General features: G+C 50.7%; 7 protein-coding genes across 7 annotated transcripts; 3 read left to right on the top strand and 4 right to left on the bottom strand.

The window, feature by feature from the left end:
- Positions 1-254: 254 nt before the first annotated feature.
- CDV56_102094 (tubulin gamma complex associated family protein) lies at positions 255-3,391 on the bottom strand (the record flags this gene model as incomplete). Its single annotated transcript, XM_026755713.1, has 3 exons — positions 255-3,007; positions 3,073-3,231; positions 3,295-3,391. The coding sequence occupies 3 exons, from the start codon at positions 3,389-3,391 to the stop codon at positions 255-257; spliced, it is 3,009 nt and encodes a 1,002-aa protein (XP_026613174.1).
- An 88-nt stretch (positions 3,392-3,479) lies between these two features.
- CDV56_101947 (uncharacterized protein) lies at positions 3,480-4,560 on the top strand (the record flags this gene model as incomplete). The annotated part of the gene is made up of 4 exons (XM_026755566.1): positions 3,480-3,663; positions 3,750-3,895; positions 3,961-4,153; positions 4,217-4,560. The coding sequence occupies 4 exons, from the start codon at positions 3,480-3,482 to the stop codon at positions 4,558-4,560; spliced, it is 867 nt and encodes a 288-aa protein (XP_026613173.1).
- A 394-nt stretch (positions 4,561-4,954) lies between these two features.
- Positions 4,955-6,547, bottom strand: IDH2 (isocitrate dehydrogenase (NAD(+)) IDH2; the record flags this gene model as incomplete). Its single annotated transcript, XM_026755289.1, has 6 exons — positions 4,955-5,026; positions 5,097-5,816; positions 5,878-6,000; positions 6,062-6,148; positions 6,316-6,381; positions 6,458-6,547. The coding sequence occupies 6 exons, from the start codon at positions 6,545-6,547 to the stop codon at positions 4,955-4,957; spliced, it is 1,158 nt and encodes a 385-aa protein (XP_026613172.1).
- Positions 6,548-7,551: 1,004 nt separating this feature from the next.
- Positions 7,552-10,712, top strand: CDV56_101051 (exocyst subunit SEC5; the record flags this gene model as incomplete). The annotated part of the gene is made up of 2 exons (XM_026754670.1): positions 7,552-9,930; positions 9,987-10,712. 2 exons carry the CDS (start codon positions 7,552-7,554, stop codon positions 10,710-10,712), a joined length of 3,105 nt encoding a protein of 1,034 aa, XP_026613171.1.
- Positions 10,713-10,876: 164 nt separating this feature from the next.
- Positions 10,877-11,574, bottom strand: CDV56_100914 (uncharacterized protein; the record flags this gene model as incomplete). Its single annotated transcript, XM_026754533.1, has 2 exons — positions 10,877-11,367; positions 11,445-11,574. 2 exons carry the CDS (start codon positions 11,572-11,574, stop codon positions 10,877-10,879), a joined length of 621 nt encoding a protein of 206 aa, XP_026613170.1.
- Positions 11,575-12,303: 729 nt separating this feature from the next.
- On the top strand, positions 12,304-14,723 carry CDV56_100440 (uncharacterized protein; the record flags this gene model as incomplete). The annotated part of the gene is made up of 2 exons (XM_026754059.1): positions 12,304-12,576; positions 12,669-14,723. The coding sequence occupies 2 exons, from the start codon at positions 12,304-12,306 to the stop codon at positions 14,721-14,723; spliced, it is 2,328 nt and encodes a 775-aa protein (XP_026613169.1).
- An 801-nt stretch (positions 14,724-15,524) lies between these two features.
- Positions 15,525-16,217, bottom strand: capA (adenylate cyclase-binding protein; the record flags this gene model as incomplete). Its single annotated transcript, XM_026753648.1, has 1 exon — positions 15,525-16,217. The coding sequence occupies one exon, from the start codon at positions 16,215-16,217 to the stop codon at positions 15,525-15,527; it is 693 nt and encodes a 230-aa protein (XP_026613168.1).
- Between the last annotated feature and the right edge of the window lie 57 nt (positions 16,218-16,274).

The following is a 16,274-nucleotide window of genomic DNA, read 5'->3' as shown; positions in this document are numbered from 1 at the left end:
ATCCGAGGGCTGGAAAATCTCCGAAAGTTTCTAGGTAGCTGAACACAGAATGTGGTTATGTAAAATGCGTTTCAGGCCGTTAAGGACACTGTTCAACGTGATGCAAACAGCATTCGATACCGTGCTGACTTGGTTGATTATTGCTTGACAAAGGACTGGCTATGAGTAAAGCGGTGGCCTTGGTTTGAAATAGGCAACACGTCAACTTCGACCGAGTTTGATCGTATTCATGTGGTTTTTCGCGTTGACGTCGGTCAGTAGTACCGCTTCATGTCTAATCGCACCAGAAGATGCTCGAAAACGCTTATTGGCTCTGCTCTCGACCTGCTGGCGAACTTGGATGAAGCCTTTAGACCATCCAACCCGCGCAGGTAGCCGACAAAGGCCGAGGTCTGTTTTCGGAAGGTACCGTAGAGTTGCGCAATTGTACCTTCGCTCTCGTGGCGAACACCGTCCAGCCCATCGAGCCGGGACAGCGGAGCAAATGTCAGAATCGTCCCGAAGATCTTCTCAAGCAATCTGGCCGCCTCGGTGTGTCTCTTGCTCAGGAAAAGGGCGAAGAGCATCTGGTCAAGGATATCTTCGTGGTACCTTCTCAGCCAGGAAACGGAGTGTGCTGCTTCCATAACGCCGTCTATGTCGCCATGCTCAAGGCCGCATTCGATTCTCGCAAGGGTATCCTGGAAACTTTGCCAGGTAGAGCCGACGCCGATGTGAAAGCAGTAATCGCTCACGGCAAGGATGAAATGTTGGCAGTCTATGCGGAATCTCTGAAACAGATTCCGTGTATCCCCGGAAAGAGAGCTTCTTGCGGTTGAATCGCGAATGAGGCCTCTGACTACCGAAACCATGCGGATCAGGCGTAGCAAATGCTTGAATAGGCGGTCGTATTGATCCAAGGATCGTTGCGTTATAATTGTTTCCAGGACTGCGGATGGTTTATACTGAAGACGGAGGAAATCGAGTGCTTCAATGGCAGTCGGATCCTTGCATCTCACAATCTCATCGTTGGTCAAGTCGCGAATTGCGAAACTCAACCCACCAGGAAGCTCCCGCTCCCTGAGAAACTCGACATTACTTGAATTGTCTAGACGCTCATCCATGTTACAATCACTGAGGAGGCCGATCAATACCAGTCGCAACTCAGAGCTTGCAGGAGGCCAAGTATCCCGATTTCCTAGGCGCAAACCGGTATGCACGCCGCTCCGTACGACACCTGATCTACGCTCGCCGCTCTCCATTTCAGGATCAAAGAGTGAGTGCGAGAGGCGCGACGCAAAGAAGCCGTCACCTAACAGCTGAAATCGCCACTGCAGGGTGAGGTGGTATCTTAATTTGTGTTCCTTGAATAAGAGGTGGAGACAGGAATAATCAACGAGTAAAGCTTGGGAGGATAGTAGAGGTACCAGAGAAAGATAGACAGCGGATATCATTTCTGGACCAAAGTCGCTTTTGTGCGGGTGAACTGGTTGAGACCTCTCCAGCGTACTTGTGTCGAACAATGGTCCGAGTTCGTCGTTTTTTAACGAAGAGTCATTCGCCAGCAACCCGGTCGTATGCTTGGAATCATCGATATCGAAGATTTCGAAAGCACCAAAGATAGCTTGATCGTCCCCGGCAGAACCAGACTCCTGCATACCTTCTTCTGCAAGTCCTTTGTCATTCCTCACTTGCCCCGAATTTTGGCCCCGGCTGTATCTGAGGATTTCCGAGCGGAGTTCAGCCTCGTATTGTTGGGCTTTCTTTTGTATTCTCTCGATGTCGGACCAACTTCCTGCACAGCGCAAATTTGGACCGTCGTTGCGAAGGATTGCATCCCTTGCGATTGGGTGTTGAGGATGGTATCGTCGGAGTAGCCGTAAGCTTCGACCGGTCTCGAATATCCATTCAGATTGCTCCGCGGGAATAAAGGTCGGCATTTGCTCAGGTTGGTAACGGTACTGCAAAGTTGCTGTTTTCGCAATTTTCGAACCTGCTCTACCCTCGTATCGCTCTACCGCTACGAAGCCTTCACTCTTCGCAGCCATTTCCACTAAGGCTGGTGTCTCAGTGCGCAGGCCAACCCAAGCTTCCACGTAATGGAGCCAAGGTGCAATCACACGCGCAACAAGTTCATGGAAAAGATTTTCCATGGAGCCGAAAGCTTGAGAAAAATGGGCCGCCTTCTCAATGACAGCAGATATTACATGAGCATCTGACGCAGCTTTCTGAACTGCTTCGACCATGTTCGATAGCGCACCAACCAGTTCACCACACCGCTGAAAAAGTGTCATGATTTGAACGAGTGATGAAATTTCCCTGGAATAGTTAATCAATTGCTTCTCAAGGGTGTAGATAATCACAGCGGCAGCACTGGCAAAGGCAGATCGAGCAGAGAATTCCTTGGGCTTGATCCGAGTCCGGCGCGCAAAGTCCCTTATGTTGTACATAGCCGTACCACAGCGAAGTATGTTCTCAGTCAGACCATTGACAACGGGGAGGCTGACTCCAGAAACGCGGATGTTGTCGGATACCCTTTCGAACCTTTTCCGTTGCTTATTGTAACGGAAGAACATGGAGCTCCAGCCGAGTCCAAGCCTGAATAGAGCATGGAAGAAGACATCATTCCGGGCCACACATCCCGCGTCTTTAGATCCATTTTCGGAGTACTGGCGTGCCAAAGCTGCATCAAAGCCTTTCGCGCCGGACTCGCTGAAATAAGCGGACGTCGGCTCGAGAGACGATCGATCATGGTACCTCTCCCATGACTTCAGCGCAATCTCAGGAATTGTAGCGTTTTCCAAGCTTTCAAGCGTCCAGATACTATCTGACTCAGCTTCAAAGATATCATCGTCCTGGTGGCTAAAATTTTCATCTACTTGGGTATCACTGAACGCATCCGTTATTGACTCTACCGGCTGGTCGAAGAGGAAAAAGTTATGTCCTTTGAGATTATCCAGCTGGGGTAATGGATCTGCATCTTCCGCGCGTAGGTTGAGAGTGCTCTTAAAGAGCCTCTCACTTAGATCTTTCGAGAGAACCTGTCAGCTGTCCGTGATTCGCGCCAAGTAAGTGCTCATGTGTAGAACGCACCAGGTAGGTTCTCACTCCATTGGAATAAATCCGACGGCTGCAAAGAATCCAAGGTAAAATTGGAGAGCCTCCACAAACTATCACTCGAGAACGGATCCGTGTCATACTCGCCCTGATCCATCGTCATCCATGCCGTGCCATTTCCTGCATAGATGATACCTACTCGACTTCTTATCAGCGTCTTGAGCCTTAACGCGTTGTTGGCGCGCGATCACATGCCACTAAGCTTGAAGCGCTCTAGCTCCTGCCCCCAGCCAACGCTCGGGCCACCATTTGTTAGGCATTCCAAAGCGCAAGAAGCTGTTCCGCGCATCGTCATACCTGATCCGATCTAACCAGACTGAATTTTTATTGCCCAGACTGCCTTCGGTAGCTCGCTGTCTGCCTCAAGGCAGAGCTATATTATAATGCCGCCTAGAAAGAAACCAAAGCTTACTGATCCTCAAGCCGAAACTGCGCAGCCGGCCGCCGATACACCTGCCAGTGAGGGCGCAGGCAAACTAGACAATGGACACGACTTAGTAGCGGATCCCTGGACAGATGAGCAGGAGACAGCACTGCTGAAGGGAATTGTCAAATGGAAGCCAGTTGGTACGTTCTAACAAATCTCTTACTCAATGTTGTCAATGGTCTACAACTACAATATATAAAAAACAAACTAAGCGGTGCGTATCCAGGCATGCACAAACACTTCCGTATGATAGCAATCTCCGATTTCATGAAAAGCCAGGGCTACGCACCATCGAATTGCGAGCACACACGGATACCAGGAATATGGAAGAAGCTAGGAACACTTTACAATTTGCCTGCGCTCGATGAACGTGTACGTCATGGCAGGCGCGCGCCTCCTGCTTCAATTGCGGCGCTGACATGTTTATAACGATCTAGGAAGATTCGTTGATTACAGAACCCTCCGATGACCCCGACGGATCAAAAGACTTCTATTGCCCATTTGAACTCCCCGAGGATGAATACGGCGATTTGATGTTCGAGAGGAGACTAGCGATGGAGGGATCCGCGTCACCTAATCCCAGTGCACAAGCAGAGTCCAGAAGAGGCAGTACAATAGCGGATACGGATGGTATGGAATTCTTATTAAGAATACTCACATGATTCTAATTCTCGTTTTCGGTTCTTCATATAGAACCACGCTCGTCCCCAGCTCCATCACGAGGCAGAAAAGGAACCCGCAGCGCTCGCCAAGGAACGCGAGGCACCCGTTCGACGAGACTCCAGGTCGAGATCGAATCTCGAAAAGGATCAGGCACCGGGGAAGAAGACGCAGGTTCCGAGGAGACCGGGGCAAATGATGAAGGCGACGAGGAAGGGTCAGATGGGGCGCAAGACGACAGCGAAGAGGACGAGGCGGAGGGAGACACGGGCGGCTCTCCGACTACAAGGAGCACACGTGCGCAGACAAGCAAATCGAGACAAAAGGGAGGCAGAGGTGGGGGAGCTGGAACCAGAAGAGGTGGTCGACGACGCTAGACATTCAGCTCCCTGGGGTTTCTTTCGTCTTTTGACACGATTCGCATTTTTGATACCTTGAAAAGCTCGGAGCAGGCGTTCGGCGAGATTGTGTATGATAATGAAGCTATGACGTTTGTACTACTATGATCGTTTTCACTCTGGATCTGGCGAGTAGGAAATAATCTTCAAATGAGGAACACGAAGTCCGTCGTCGACCACTTGGGTGTACCACTTGCTTGTAAGTACAGAGGCGACCAGTGAGACCAGATTGTATGAGAGCACAAAAAGGATGAATTTCGGTATAAGTGGCATCTTACTAAGTACATCTAAGTACATATAAAAGAGATCTAGGGTCGTTCATGAGCTAAAGGTGGGACATTTGAGGGAATAGTACATTTCAACGCCAAGTCCCTTACAGGCGCTTGCAGATAGCCTCAGCATACTCGTGGGTCTTGGCCTTGCCTCCCAGGTCACCAGTGAGAGTCTGCGATATAGCACGTTAGCATCCGAAAAGATCCATAGAACGAATCAGAGTCTCTCGGGATTGAACATACCTTGCCCTCAGCGAGGGTGTCGAAAGTGGCCTTTTGAATACGAGCAGCGTGCTCGGTGAGACCCATGTGCTGCAACATCATGATACTGGACAGGAGCAGAGCAGTAGGGTTTGCGAGACCCTTGCCAGCAATGTCGGGAGCAGAGCCGTGAACGGCCTCGAAGATCGAGCACTCGTCGCCAATGTTACCGGAAGGAGTGAGGCCGAGACCACCGATCAGACCGGCGCACATATCGGACAGAATGTCACCGTATAGGTTGGGCATGACGAGGACCTTGTCATTGTAAGGAGTGGGATCGGTAACGATCTTCAGGCAAGAGTTGTCCAGCAGCTCAGCATCAAACTCGATATCGGGGAACTCCTTGGCGATTTCGCGGGCAGTGTTGAGGAACAGACCATCGGACATCTTCATGATGGTGGCCTTGTGCACGACACGGACCTTCTTCTTGTTGACCGAACGAGCGTACTGGAAGGCGAAACGGAGAACCCTCTCGGAAGCTTCTCTGGTGATGAGCTTGATGCTCTGGACGACACCATCGACGACAACGTGCTCAATGCCAGAGTATTCACCCTCGGTGTTCTCACGGATCAGAACAGTATCGACGTTGTCGTAAGGAGTCTTGTAACCCGCGACCGAGCGGCAGGGACGCAAGTTCGCAAACAGGTTGAAAGTACGACGGAGAGTAAGATTGAGGGAAACGTGACCCTTGCCGACGGGAGTCTATATGATTTCGTCTTAGTACTGCATCTCTGTGGCTCGCAAGGGCAAGAGGTTGACGAACAGCAAGAGGACCCTTGAGGGCGACATAGTTCTTCTGCACACTCTTGATGGCTTCCTCGGGGATAGCGGTCTTTCCGTCCTTCAGGATGGGAGTAACGTCGACGGGCTCCCACTTGATGGGGGCCTACAACTAACTTAGTACTCAATTCTCCGGCGCGCAAGCGAATGGGAAGAGCGAGCTTTACCTTTGCGGCAGCAAAAATATCCTTCACGGACTGCGCAATCTCAGGACCGATACCGTCACCCTCAATCAGTGTGACTGTGTATTTTCCCTACCAACCAAACATCGTCAGACCTGAATCCTTGCAGTATTCTCATCTTCCTCAGATGTAATGCTTAACGGCTGCTGGAAGATCGAATATTCCATAAAGCGGCGGCGGATGTCACCGGGCCAGAAGAGGAAAGGAGAAAAAAAAAAGTCGATCGAGGCATGACATACATCAGGACCCTTCTGTCCCTTGAACTTGGCGACCCGTTCGTCAGCAGCTGAGGCGTAACCGCGCAGCTAGATGAAGACATTAGCTTGGTCAGTCCCGCGATTGAGTAAAGTCGAACAGGATCGTCTGAAGGTCGCGCATTACCTGCGATAGAGGTGAAGCAAAGCTTGGAGACACACGTGTTGTCCGCAGGCATTGGCGGGCCGGGGCAACGAAATTTCTGGCAGAGATCATTGTGATAGGTCCCCAGGTTAACAGCGGACGTTCAGGTTTTTGAGAGGAAAGGAATTGAATTGAAGATAGACGGGAAGGAAGAGAGAAGAAGAAGAATACTACGCGGTGGCGGGTCACTTGTGCGGGAACTTGGAGGCAGAGACGGGAGGGTCTTTTGCAACAATCCCGGTAACCCGAAAGCACCACTCAAAGTCTCCTCCAGCCTAGCACTGCAACCTGAGGTATCAACTACGCAAGTGGTGCGGCCGGACCGACTGCCCCGTTCGGGAAGCCGCTATTCCTAACCCGGTTTGACACGTGGGCGGTACTCTGTGCTTCCTGTAAGTACATCTACAGCTTCAGATACAGAGGCATTAGGCGGTTCACTTCTGTTTGTCTATTCTTACCACGGACGAGACATTGTTTTTCATGTGATAGATTCCTTCACGGAGTGTATGATTGATGTTTCAGGCACAGTACTCCTGTACCTAGAGGACTATGCGCAGAACGGTGATGCAAATTTCCTGCTTCCTTGACATCATGGTTACTTTGTTAGGTAGGCTTGCAATTTGCTCCTGGTGGTTTTATTATGTATTCTTCTGTCTGTTGATTCTTGTAGATGATTTACTATCTCAAGCCATAATATATCAATTTCTCTACGGAGTACTCCGTACGTGTATCATAAAAGTCATAATGCTTGATGGAACTCAAATGACTATTGTGCTCGCTATCGTCTGCCGTAGTCGCTCTACCACTGATCATCTACCGTTCAGATTAGATAACGCTTCCGGTTGGACCACAGTCAACAGCTATCCTTAGATAAACCATATATGGGCCATGCAGCTCCACTAAACGAAGGTTTAAGGTAATTTTTCTCTTTATCTACAGGGTCATGATACCTGTAAGCTGTCTCAATTTGTGTTGTGCCTTCATTGCTCACCCTTGCAGTTGCATGCGTCTAGCACGAGGTCTAGCAACTGATCTACCGCCCCCCCTTCAACCCTTAGCCTTGGCGATATACCAGCATGACAGACGTCGAGGTTGCGAATTATTATAGCCTCCCATCGGCCTATCCTGAGGAATGGCCTACTGAGCTCGATCAGAATGAACCTTCCGACGACGAAACTCTGGACCGAACTCCTTCGCGAGCCAGGAGGTCCCGATACTTCGCCCTCGAACGCAGTCATAGCGGTAAGGCCGTCAGCCTTGGGTCCTTCAAAGGCAGCAATGCGAGGGAGAATCTTGCCAAGGTCGATGAACCTGACCCTCTCGGGTCCGGCGACAGCGTCCTTCAGATGCTAAAGAAACGAGGGCTATCGTTAGAAGATGAAACCCGCTTACGGAACCGGTTCTTGCTTTCGTCGACCTCGTTCTCCCCCGCCCTTTTCCTCTCCCAAGTTCACTCCGATGCGTCTATTGAGTCACTGCTCGAAGGACTCGACTTCCTCTCGAAATCTATTGACCAGAAATCGGCGTCGCTGAAAGTCCTCGTCGAGGCGAACTTCGAGCGCTTTGTACGGGCCAAGGCAACAATCGATAGCGTCTATACGGAGATGAGAAACCAAGGAAAAGAGAATCATGTACCACTGGCTCAGTCACATCGTAGGTCAGCTGGACATCTTCGAAGCATTTCCGGAGCTTCGCGAAGCGCGCCTCCTGCGGACGACAGACCCGGAAAGAATGCTCTAACAAAGGAAAGCGACTATGGCATGAAGGGAATACGGGTCCCACTCTTGGAGGCCTCCGTCAAAGCTGAAGAAGTCTGGGGTCCGGCGTTGGGCGGGCGCGAGAGAGAACAGATGCTCAAGTCAGTAGTCGACACGATGGAGAAGCACCGGGATGTCTATGAGATCGGTGGGCTTCTCTCGAAGTCTATAAAGCAGAGGGACTACGACTCTGTATTCGAACAATATACAAAAGCAAGAACGCTTGCCAAGAGCGCTAAGCATATTGCACATAAGGCAACCAGCAGTGGGCGATCTCTGACAGACGAAGAAACGCACACTATCCTCGCCATGGGTCGGATGTGGGTAGATGTCGACCATCAGATTCAGGCGTTCAAGCGCGATCTGTGGAGACGTCTCAGCGATGCGCCTACCACATCAACCACGGCCACTGTGGCCGGGACCGTCGAAGAATATATGGAGCTGATCGGCGCTCTGCTGGAATTGGGCGTGGAGGACAACCCTATTTGGGTGTGGCTTCTCAGCCGCTACGACTTCCTCAAGACTAAGATCGGCGCCTTCTGCGGACGCTGCAAGATGGAAATTGAGATCCTCCGACGCCGGCTTGCTGGCGGCGATAAGCCTACGCCCAAAGCTGTGGCATCGTATCTCCGCCTGGCACCACGAGAAGAATCAGCGGATCTGCAAGGTGTGCTGGACACTGATCAGGTAGTCGAGCTCTGGGAATGTATTCTAGCGTATCTGAACAAGTTGTTGGCATCGCAAGGTGGGCTACTCGGCGAAGTTTTTGATTTCTGGGAAGTAGCACAATCCTTCATTGACGGTTCCAGACAAAAGCTTCTTCCCGCTGGGTTCGAAGGAGAAAGTCGCAGACATCACCGGCTCTCCGAAAGCGAGACCAGGAAGCTACAGAACGGTGTCGTGGAGTTGGTTGACCTGATTCGCGAAAATGTGCTGTCGTTGTTCGCCGATGCGCCTCTGGATGATGCTTCCTTCCTGACGTCTCCAATATCACCAGCAACTCCGAATAGCCCGATAAGCCGAGGCGTGACTCCCACAGAATCACGTTTCAAACTCGACCCAAAGAACATGCCATTACCCACGCCGAAACGCGGGGAGTTTTGGGAGGACTATGCCTTCTGGCCGCCCTTCTCGAATTCACTCAGTGGTGTCCACTATCTCGGCCAATTCATGATCGTCATTGGCACCGCGGCGAGCGAAATGGCCGCATTGAATCCTGTAGCAAGCGTGGGTCACACTCATGATCTCCTCAAGTCCCTCGTGAGCATTGCTCGCGAGCGCTCTGTCCGGGTTGCATGTGCGGCTTGGGGCAAAGACGCGGAGATTTGCAAAATGCTGGAAGACTGGACGCGCGATCCTGAGAGGAAGGATCTGACAAAGATGCCTGGGCTATTTGTGGCCTTTGAAAGTGCAATTCTTGGGAGGATGCAAAAAATACTTTACATCTCGGAAGCCATGGCAAAATCAGGGGCCGTGGATGTCGTTACGCAACCCCCTGCCAAGCTGCTCCAGATGGTCCGCACCCAATTTGTATCCAGCGTTTACAAGGCGCTGAGCGGTCTCGTGGAGAACGCGGAACATCCCGTCGTTCTAGAAGAGGACAGCGAATGGATCCTCGCCGGGTGTGCGGCACAACTTAATGGTCCTGATTCCCCGTCGCCTACTTTGGCTGCGGATGCTGTGGACTCTCAAGACAGGGTAAGTCCTTCTCTCAGCCCGCTTCTGTCTGAACAGTGTCGGCTAACATGTGTTAGAACGTGCGGATACTGCTCACACTGTCAAATATCAAAGCCCTGCAGGCAGATTTCGTCCCACATCTAGTCACGAACTTCGAGACCGCATTTTCTGTGAAATTGACCGAAGAAGCCAAGACTATTCGCGACGTGCTGGGTCAGATCGATGACCGCCTGTTCCAATCGTACACCAAGCCAACAGTCAACAAGTTGAATACTATGATTGTCAACGGCGTTACTGACCCTGAATGGGAGCCGTCCAGTGCTCGCCCAGAGCAAGTACGCCCCTATGTATATAGCGCCTTGCTCACGCTTGTGCTTGTCCACACGGAGATCTCGACTACTATTCCGTCTAGTGTGTCCTCAGGAGCGAGTCGTTTATCACCCACTGCGCCATCTCCGTTGCTGACCATGGTCCTCACACACTTGCTGACACAAATCTCCACGTCTCTCCTAAATGCGTTCAGCTCACGACCTTCATATACCCTTGCTGCACTGATGCAGGCAACCCTTGATACTGAGTTTATCGCGCAAACCCTGTCACAGTACTACACGGAGGAAGCATCTACTGTGCAAAGCCAGATATATGTGGAACTGGATCAGCGGACCACACACGAAGCCAGGGCTCGGCTTCAATCAGAGCTTGGCGAAATGAGGAGCATACTGAAGCGGCTTAGGGAGAGGACAAAGGGTGAATTCGCATGCTTCAAGAAACCCAGAAGTGGAACAGGACATAAAGCAGCTTAGAGATCATCCTGAATATTGAAGGTATAATACTTGCAAGGTTCAAGCAGTTGCGTAGAAAGGTCAATAAGTAACTGTAAGAGACATATCTAATGGGTATCATAGAACAGAAGACTTTTTTCGACAACCTCTATTTCCATCTCCATGTGCAAAATTCGTCTCTACGTTTAACCAACCATGCGCTGAATCCGGTTGAGTAACACCTTGCTCTCCCGACCCAATCTCCTTTTGCCGTCCGTAGCAGGCTTCTTCGCCCTAGCCATCGCCTCGCGGTCCTTCAGCCTAAACTCCCGCTCTTCTCTGCGCCTCTCCGCCTCTTTCCTGCGCTTCTCCGCAATCTCCAACTCCTTCGCAAAAGCAGACGGTTTAGGTTTTCTTCTGTTCCGACGTTCACGGGGTTTATAATCCTGTGACCGTTCAGGTTTGGGTAGTTGTTCCGGCACAGGCTCGTTCAGCATGGCCTGTCGGTCTGGATGTAGCTCCAAAGACGCCGGGGCGTGATCAACGACGTTATCGCCATTGGGGTTTTCACTCTCCACATGTTCCTCGGTCGTATAGATGGGTCGTTTTGGTGCTGATGCGAGTTCCTCGGCTTTGATTTTGGCATAGGCCTTTTTTACTTTGGCCTTTTGGATCAGGTCGGACTTTATTTTTTGGGCTGCGGTTATGTGGAATGATCAGTAAGAGAATTGGGTAAGAAAACAGTGGAGAGCAGCATCAGGAGGCGATATCTACCTTTGCGACGGTAGGTGCCATCAGGCAGGTTTGCAGGCCCAACTGAAAAGCCCTTCCTTTTCTTGACTGGGGGTTCTGTGGTCCGCTTTTCTTCGGGATTGGCATCGGCGTCACGAGAGCGTTTGGCCATGATTGATGCGACTGGGTTCGTAAACTATAGAATAGTCGAAGCGGTGTGTCGGGCAACAATTGCGATATTAAACGTGGTAAGTGATGTGGAATTTGTGATTGTAGTTGCGGCAGGCTTTGAGATACCGAAAGGGGAAATTTTCAGGTGAAATTTCCCAAGCAACTGATAGATAGTCGGTGGCACTTGTTTCTGACTGGATTTGAGTGAGATCCTCAATGACCAACAAGTCCAGAAGTGATAGTGTTTGATAGATCAAACCAAGTTTGCCCTAGAGCGGGGATGTAAAAAAGAATGATGACGATACTAAGAAAAATCCCGGTCAAACGATACAAACGATGATGCTGATGATGATTCATGCTCCTCCGCCGAGTCGCCGACGGTCTCCTCCTCCACCAAACCACAGGCCAGCATCTCTTCGCTTCGTCTGCCATTCTTCAGTGGATCCTTTGCTGTTTCATATTTCTCGTTCTTCTTTTTCCTTCTCAAGTCCTAGCCTTGCTCTTTCATCCCGTCCTCTTCCTTCCATGGTTGGCCCCTTTGAGCGAGTCATACTTCAACCGTCCTTATCGGGACCGCCACCACTCCCGTCGTACCACTGCAACTACTCCGTATTTTCACTTTGCTCTTAGTGTAATACTCTCTGTGGAATCCTTGCTGTTTCTGGTCGCTTTCATTTGCGATGATTCACCTCTCATCTGGTTTAATTGGGAGTTGCGATAGTCGGTGACCATGCCTATCTTTCAAGACCCTGATCGTCAACGGTTCTATGACCAGTGGTCGGATGACCACCCCCAAGAGGTCGAGCAGCAAGATGGCTCTTCCTCGTGGGTTCGCAGCCATGAGGACAGCCAAAGGCCTCACTCCTCTGGGAGGAGTGCGGATGTTTCTAATGAAAGCTACATGTCGAGTCCCAGTCTTTCGAAGTTGCGAGCAAGCGATCGGGAGGAGTTAATACGGTATATCAAAAGCGCCGATGCTTCTGCCTGGACTCAGCATCATATGGTACGTTCCAAGATTCGACTATATAATGTAGTCCCGCGATTGTGTGATCATCCTTTCCCGTGTCTTGCTGATTCAAGTATTGTCGAATTTAGTCTCGAGAGGCCGATTCGCATCCTCTCAAGCCATGCACATCTGACGAATATCCACGGACGCAGAAGCGTACAGATTCATTCAGGGATTTTATGGATACGGACGACCAGAAGGAGCCAGAGGAACTTGCTTCGCCGGCCGAGATACAACGCCCTCGCTCAGCCCTGCATTCTGGCGACTTTCGAGAAGGCACTGCTCAGGATCAGAGCCAGCAACAAGCACCGCGGTCTCCCCATCCCAAATACCGTCCTCTCGCACAGTTTTCTCAATTAAGCTCATCTCCGACCACGCCCTGGTTTACCACACCTGTCTTTTCCACGCCTTTCCGAGGGCAGGAATCGGGACATCAGCAAGAAGAGGCTACGAGCCCAGGTCTGCGTTCACGAGCACCGTCTTTGGGCTCATTCTCCTCCAGCTACGTCCTGAAAGCTCCAACGAGTCCTTTGGTTTACCAAGCAAATAACACTGATCTGGACTTTTCGCTGAAAAGTGAGTACTGCGAGAATCATTCAGCTTCGGATAAAGTCAGTCGCCGTCGCACACTGCCTCCAGAGACATTTCGGAATCTTCAGGATTCGCCTCCCCCTTCTCCACGTGTGATTAACCTTAACACTGGTCACTCACCTGGAACCTTCCACAATTCACTCTCGTTCCAAGCGCATCCACCACGGAAATCATTGGCCTCTTCGTACAGTCTTCAACTGGCTTCATCAGTCCAACATCCGTCCTGGAAAGCCAGAAGACCCTCGCTCGCCGGTGAAATCTCCTGCAAGACCCATGCGCCATTGGTAGGATCCTACGAGGAGTCGATTCTCCGCGGGAGGATGTCAATGAACCCGTCCAAACCACTCGACTTCACTGCCCAAATTGGTGTGCTGGGCAAAGGAAAGTGCAAGTCGAATCTCAAATGCCCACCACACGTCACAATTCCATTCCCTGCGGTCTTTTACAGTTATCCTACTTCCGGAAAGGGTCGCTCCATTTCGGACGACAATCCAAGCCCCTACGTGGGTATGATTGATCTCGGGAATTCCTTGCCTAAGGATAGCTCAAACGTCACTCGCCGCCACCGGCATCACCAAAGCCCTGCTGGTACATCCAAGGACCAAAGAACTGATGTTGGCGTCGGATCGGAGTATCAGACCCAGGAAGCCCTGCGCATGAGGGAGAAGCGAAATCGACGAGCCGATTCACCCAAATGCCCACCAGGCGGATGTTATCGTATACCACAACAGGGCCAGCTGCAAATTATGATCAAGAATCCGAACAAGACAGCTGTCAAACTCTTCCTTGTACCTTACGATCTCAGCGAAATGGAGCCTGGCACCAAAACTTTCATACGCCAAAGAAGTTACTCAGCAGGTCCCATAATTGATATGCCTTTGTCCGCCAGGAAGAACTTCGGCACTGATCGACCGGAGGCTTCTTTGAACGCTTCTGAAGATCCCAAAGACAAACCTATACTACGTTATTTGATCCACTTGAATATCTGTTGTCCTTCAAAGGGTCGTTTCTATCTCTACTCGAGTATTCGTGTTGTCTTTGCAAATCGAGTGCCTGACGGTAAAGAAAAGTTGCGAAACGAGATACAACACCCCGATCCTCGGTATACACCATACAAACCAGTCCGTGACACTAACGCTACCAATATACATTCAAAAGCGGCGAAAGGGTACACGAAAATCGCTGCGGATCTGGGTTCATTACCAGGTTCTCATGCGGCAGGGGAGTGCTCTTATTTTCATCATACTTCACACTGTCACGCGATGCCTCTTATCAGTTCAGTTGATGAAGCAGCTACTGCAAAGCATCATTACGAGATGAGACTTCATCCTTTCCAGCGCATCCCGTCCCCTAGGGAAACCCCGCTTCCGCAGCGTACTTCTGACAACAATGCAACTGAAGTCAGGACTTATCGTAAACTCAGCAGGGGTGATCTCGGATATGGTGGTCTTCCATACAGCTCTTCTGGCGTATCTGAAGCCGGGGAAAGTTTGCTCGCGAAGAGGCTGAGAGGGCTAGACGTACAAAAACATGAGTCTTCAGCTCCGAATTGAGTTGTCGATGCAACACCTGCGACTCTGGATCTCTTTTTCGGCGCCTGTTCCTCCTTCTGAAGCAGTATTCCATCGGTATAACCTGTTCTCCCCTTCTGCCAAATTATTCGTCTTCCTTTCTTGTTATCCAATTTGACCTCACCATGATTAGCTTGGCCAAATTTGCACATAGCAACAGCCTTGACTAACGACACAGTACAATATCACAAGATGCGGGCATCTTTCGGATCTTCAGTTGTCTTTGCTTACTCAGACTAAACGCAATAGACCAGGCGCTCAGGGACCACGCAATATACCCATCCTTGTCATTACGCTCGCAGTCAATTTTACTTTCAACCTTCCTTGTTCAGTATCAGCGTCAGACTCACTTTCATCTTCATGTTACGCACTGACATGTGGCTTGTCTCAGTCGTGGATGTTGGGAGTCTATAGGCTTTCAAATCCTCTATTAATCCGTTATCTTGGCGATTCAGCATAAACCTTGAGGTCTACTTTGGCTTTCGGCGTCTGGCAAAGTGGCAATAGCTTCCTCGGGCTGTTCACATGGTTGTTTTCTTCATTGTTGATTTCATCAACATTCTCTGGATGCAGATAGTATAATGAGTACCGGTAGTGCTTGGTGATGTTTCTGGCAAAGACTGTTACAAGCCTCTTCGATTATGCTATTTTATCTACAATCTTATCTAAATACAGAATGAAGATGATATGAGATTGAAACCTGTGTGCTCGAATGGTCCAAATGTCCTAATCTATAGCCAGGATAGATATCCAGGATTATATTCAAACGAACCGGCACCTTACCTAGCCTGCATGCTCGACAATTTCGCTCACGAGGACCCCATCTTTGATATACGACTTGATCTGTTCTGGAACGGGACACTCCTTGGTATCCTCATCTGTTCCCTCCTTAGGCGGGAGCATGATGTTGACAGCCGTGCATTTACTAGAGAAGACCTCGGTAGCCAAGCTCTGCTGTCCAAGGTAGATAGTCGCACCGTCGACTTGGTCAAGCAGAAGAGTGGGCACGACACCGTCAATCTGCAGAGCAAATTTGGGAGACTTGATGACATCGAGGCTGCTGACAAGCGAGTCCACGATGATGGAAAGGCCGTTGCAGTTATCGATGGAAATCGCGTTGGCCTTGTTGTTCACCTTCACGATTGTCTTGTTGCAACGGCTGATTAGGATAGATTGATTCTGCTGAGCGGAGATCTCGATGATTCCACCGGGGTTATCGAAATTCTCAAGGAGCCACTTGTTGCCTTCGAGCTCTTTACGCGGCGGCTTACGAGCACGCATGCTCTCCGGCTTGGGCTTCTTGCTCGGGGCAGGTGACTTGGAGCGGGAAATGCTACCCTGAGAGCTTGGGCGTTCAGAAACCGTTGAGCCCGCACGCAGGCTGGGGTTCTTGTGCGTCATCTCGGACTTATCGACCTTGCGGAGGCCGGAGGTGACGGCGTCGCCTTGGTTCAGCTGAGCGAAGACTGCAGACATGTCTGGTGATGCAGCAACGGGCGCAGGAGGGACGCCGGGTGGTGGAGGGGGGGGAGG

Source organism: Aspergillus thermomutatus (assembly GCF_002237265.1).
Source record: "Aspergillus thermomutatus strain HMR AF 39 chromosome Unknown NODE_138, whole genome shotgun sequence".
Taxonomy (NCBI): Eukaryota; Fungi; Ascomycota; class Eurotiomycetes; order Eurotiales; family Aspergillaceae; genus Aspergillus; species Aspergillus thermomutatus.
The sequence above is the reverse complement of the archived record's forward strand: the minus strand, read 5'-3'. Positions and strand labels throughout refer to the sequence as shown.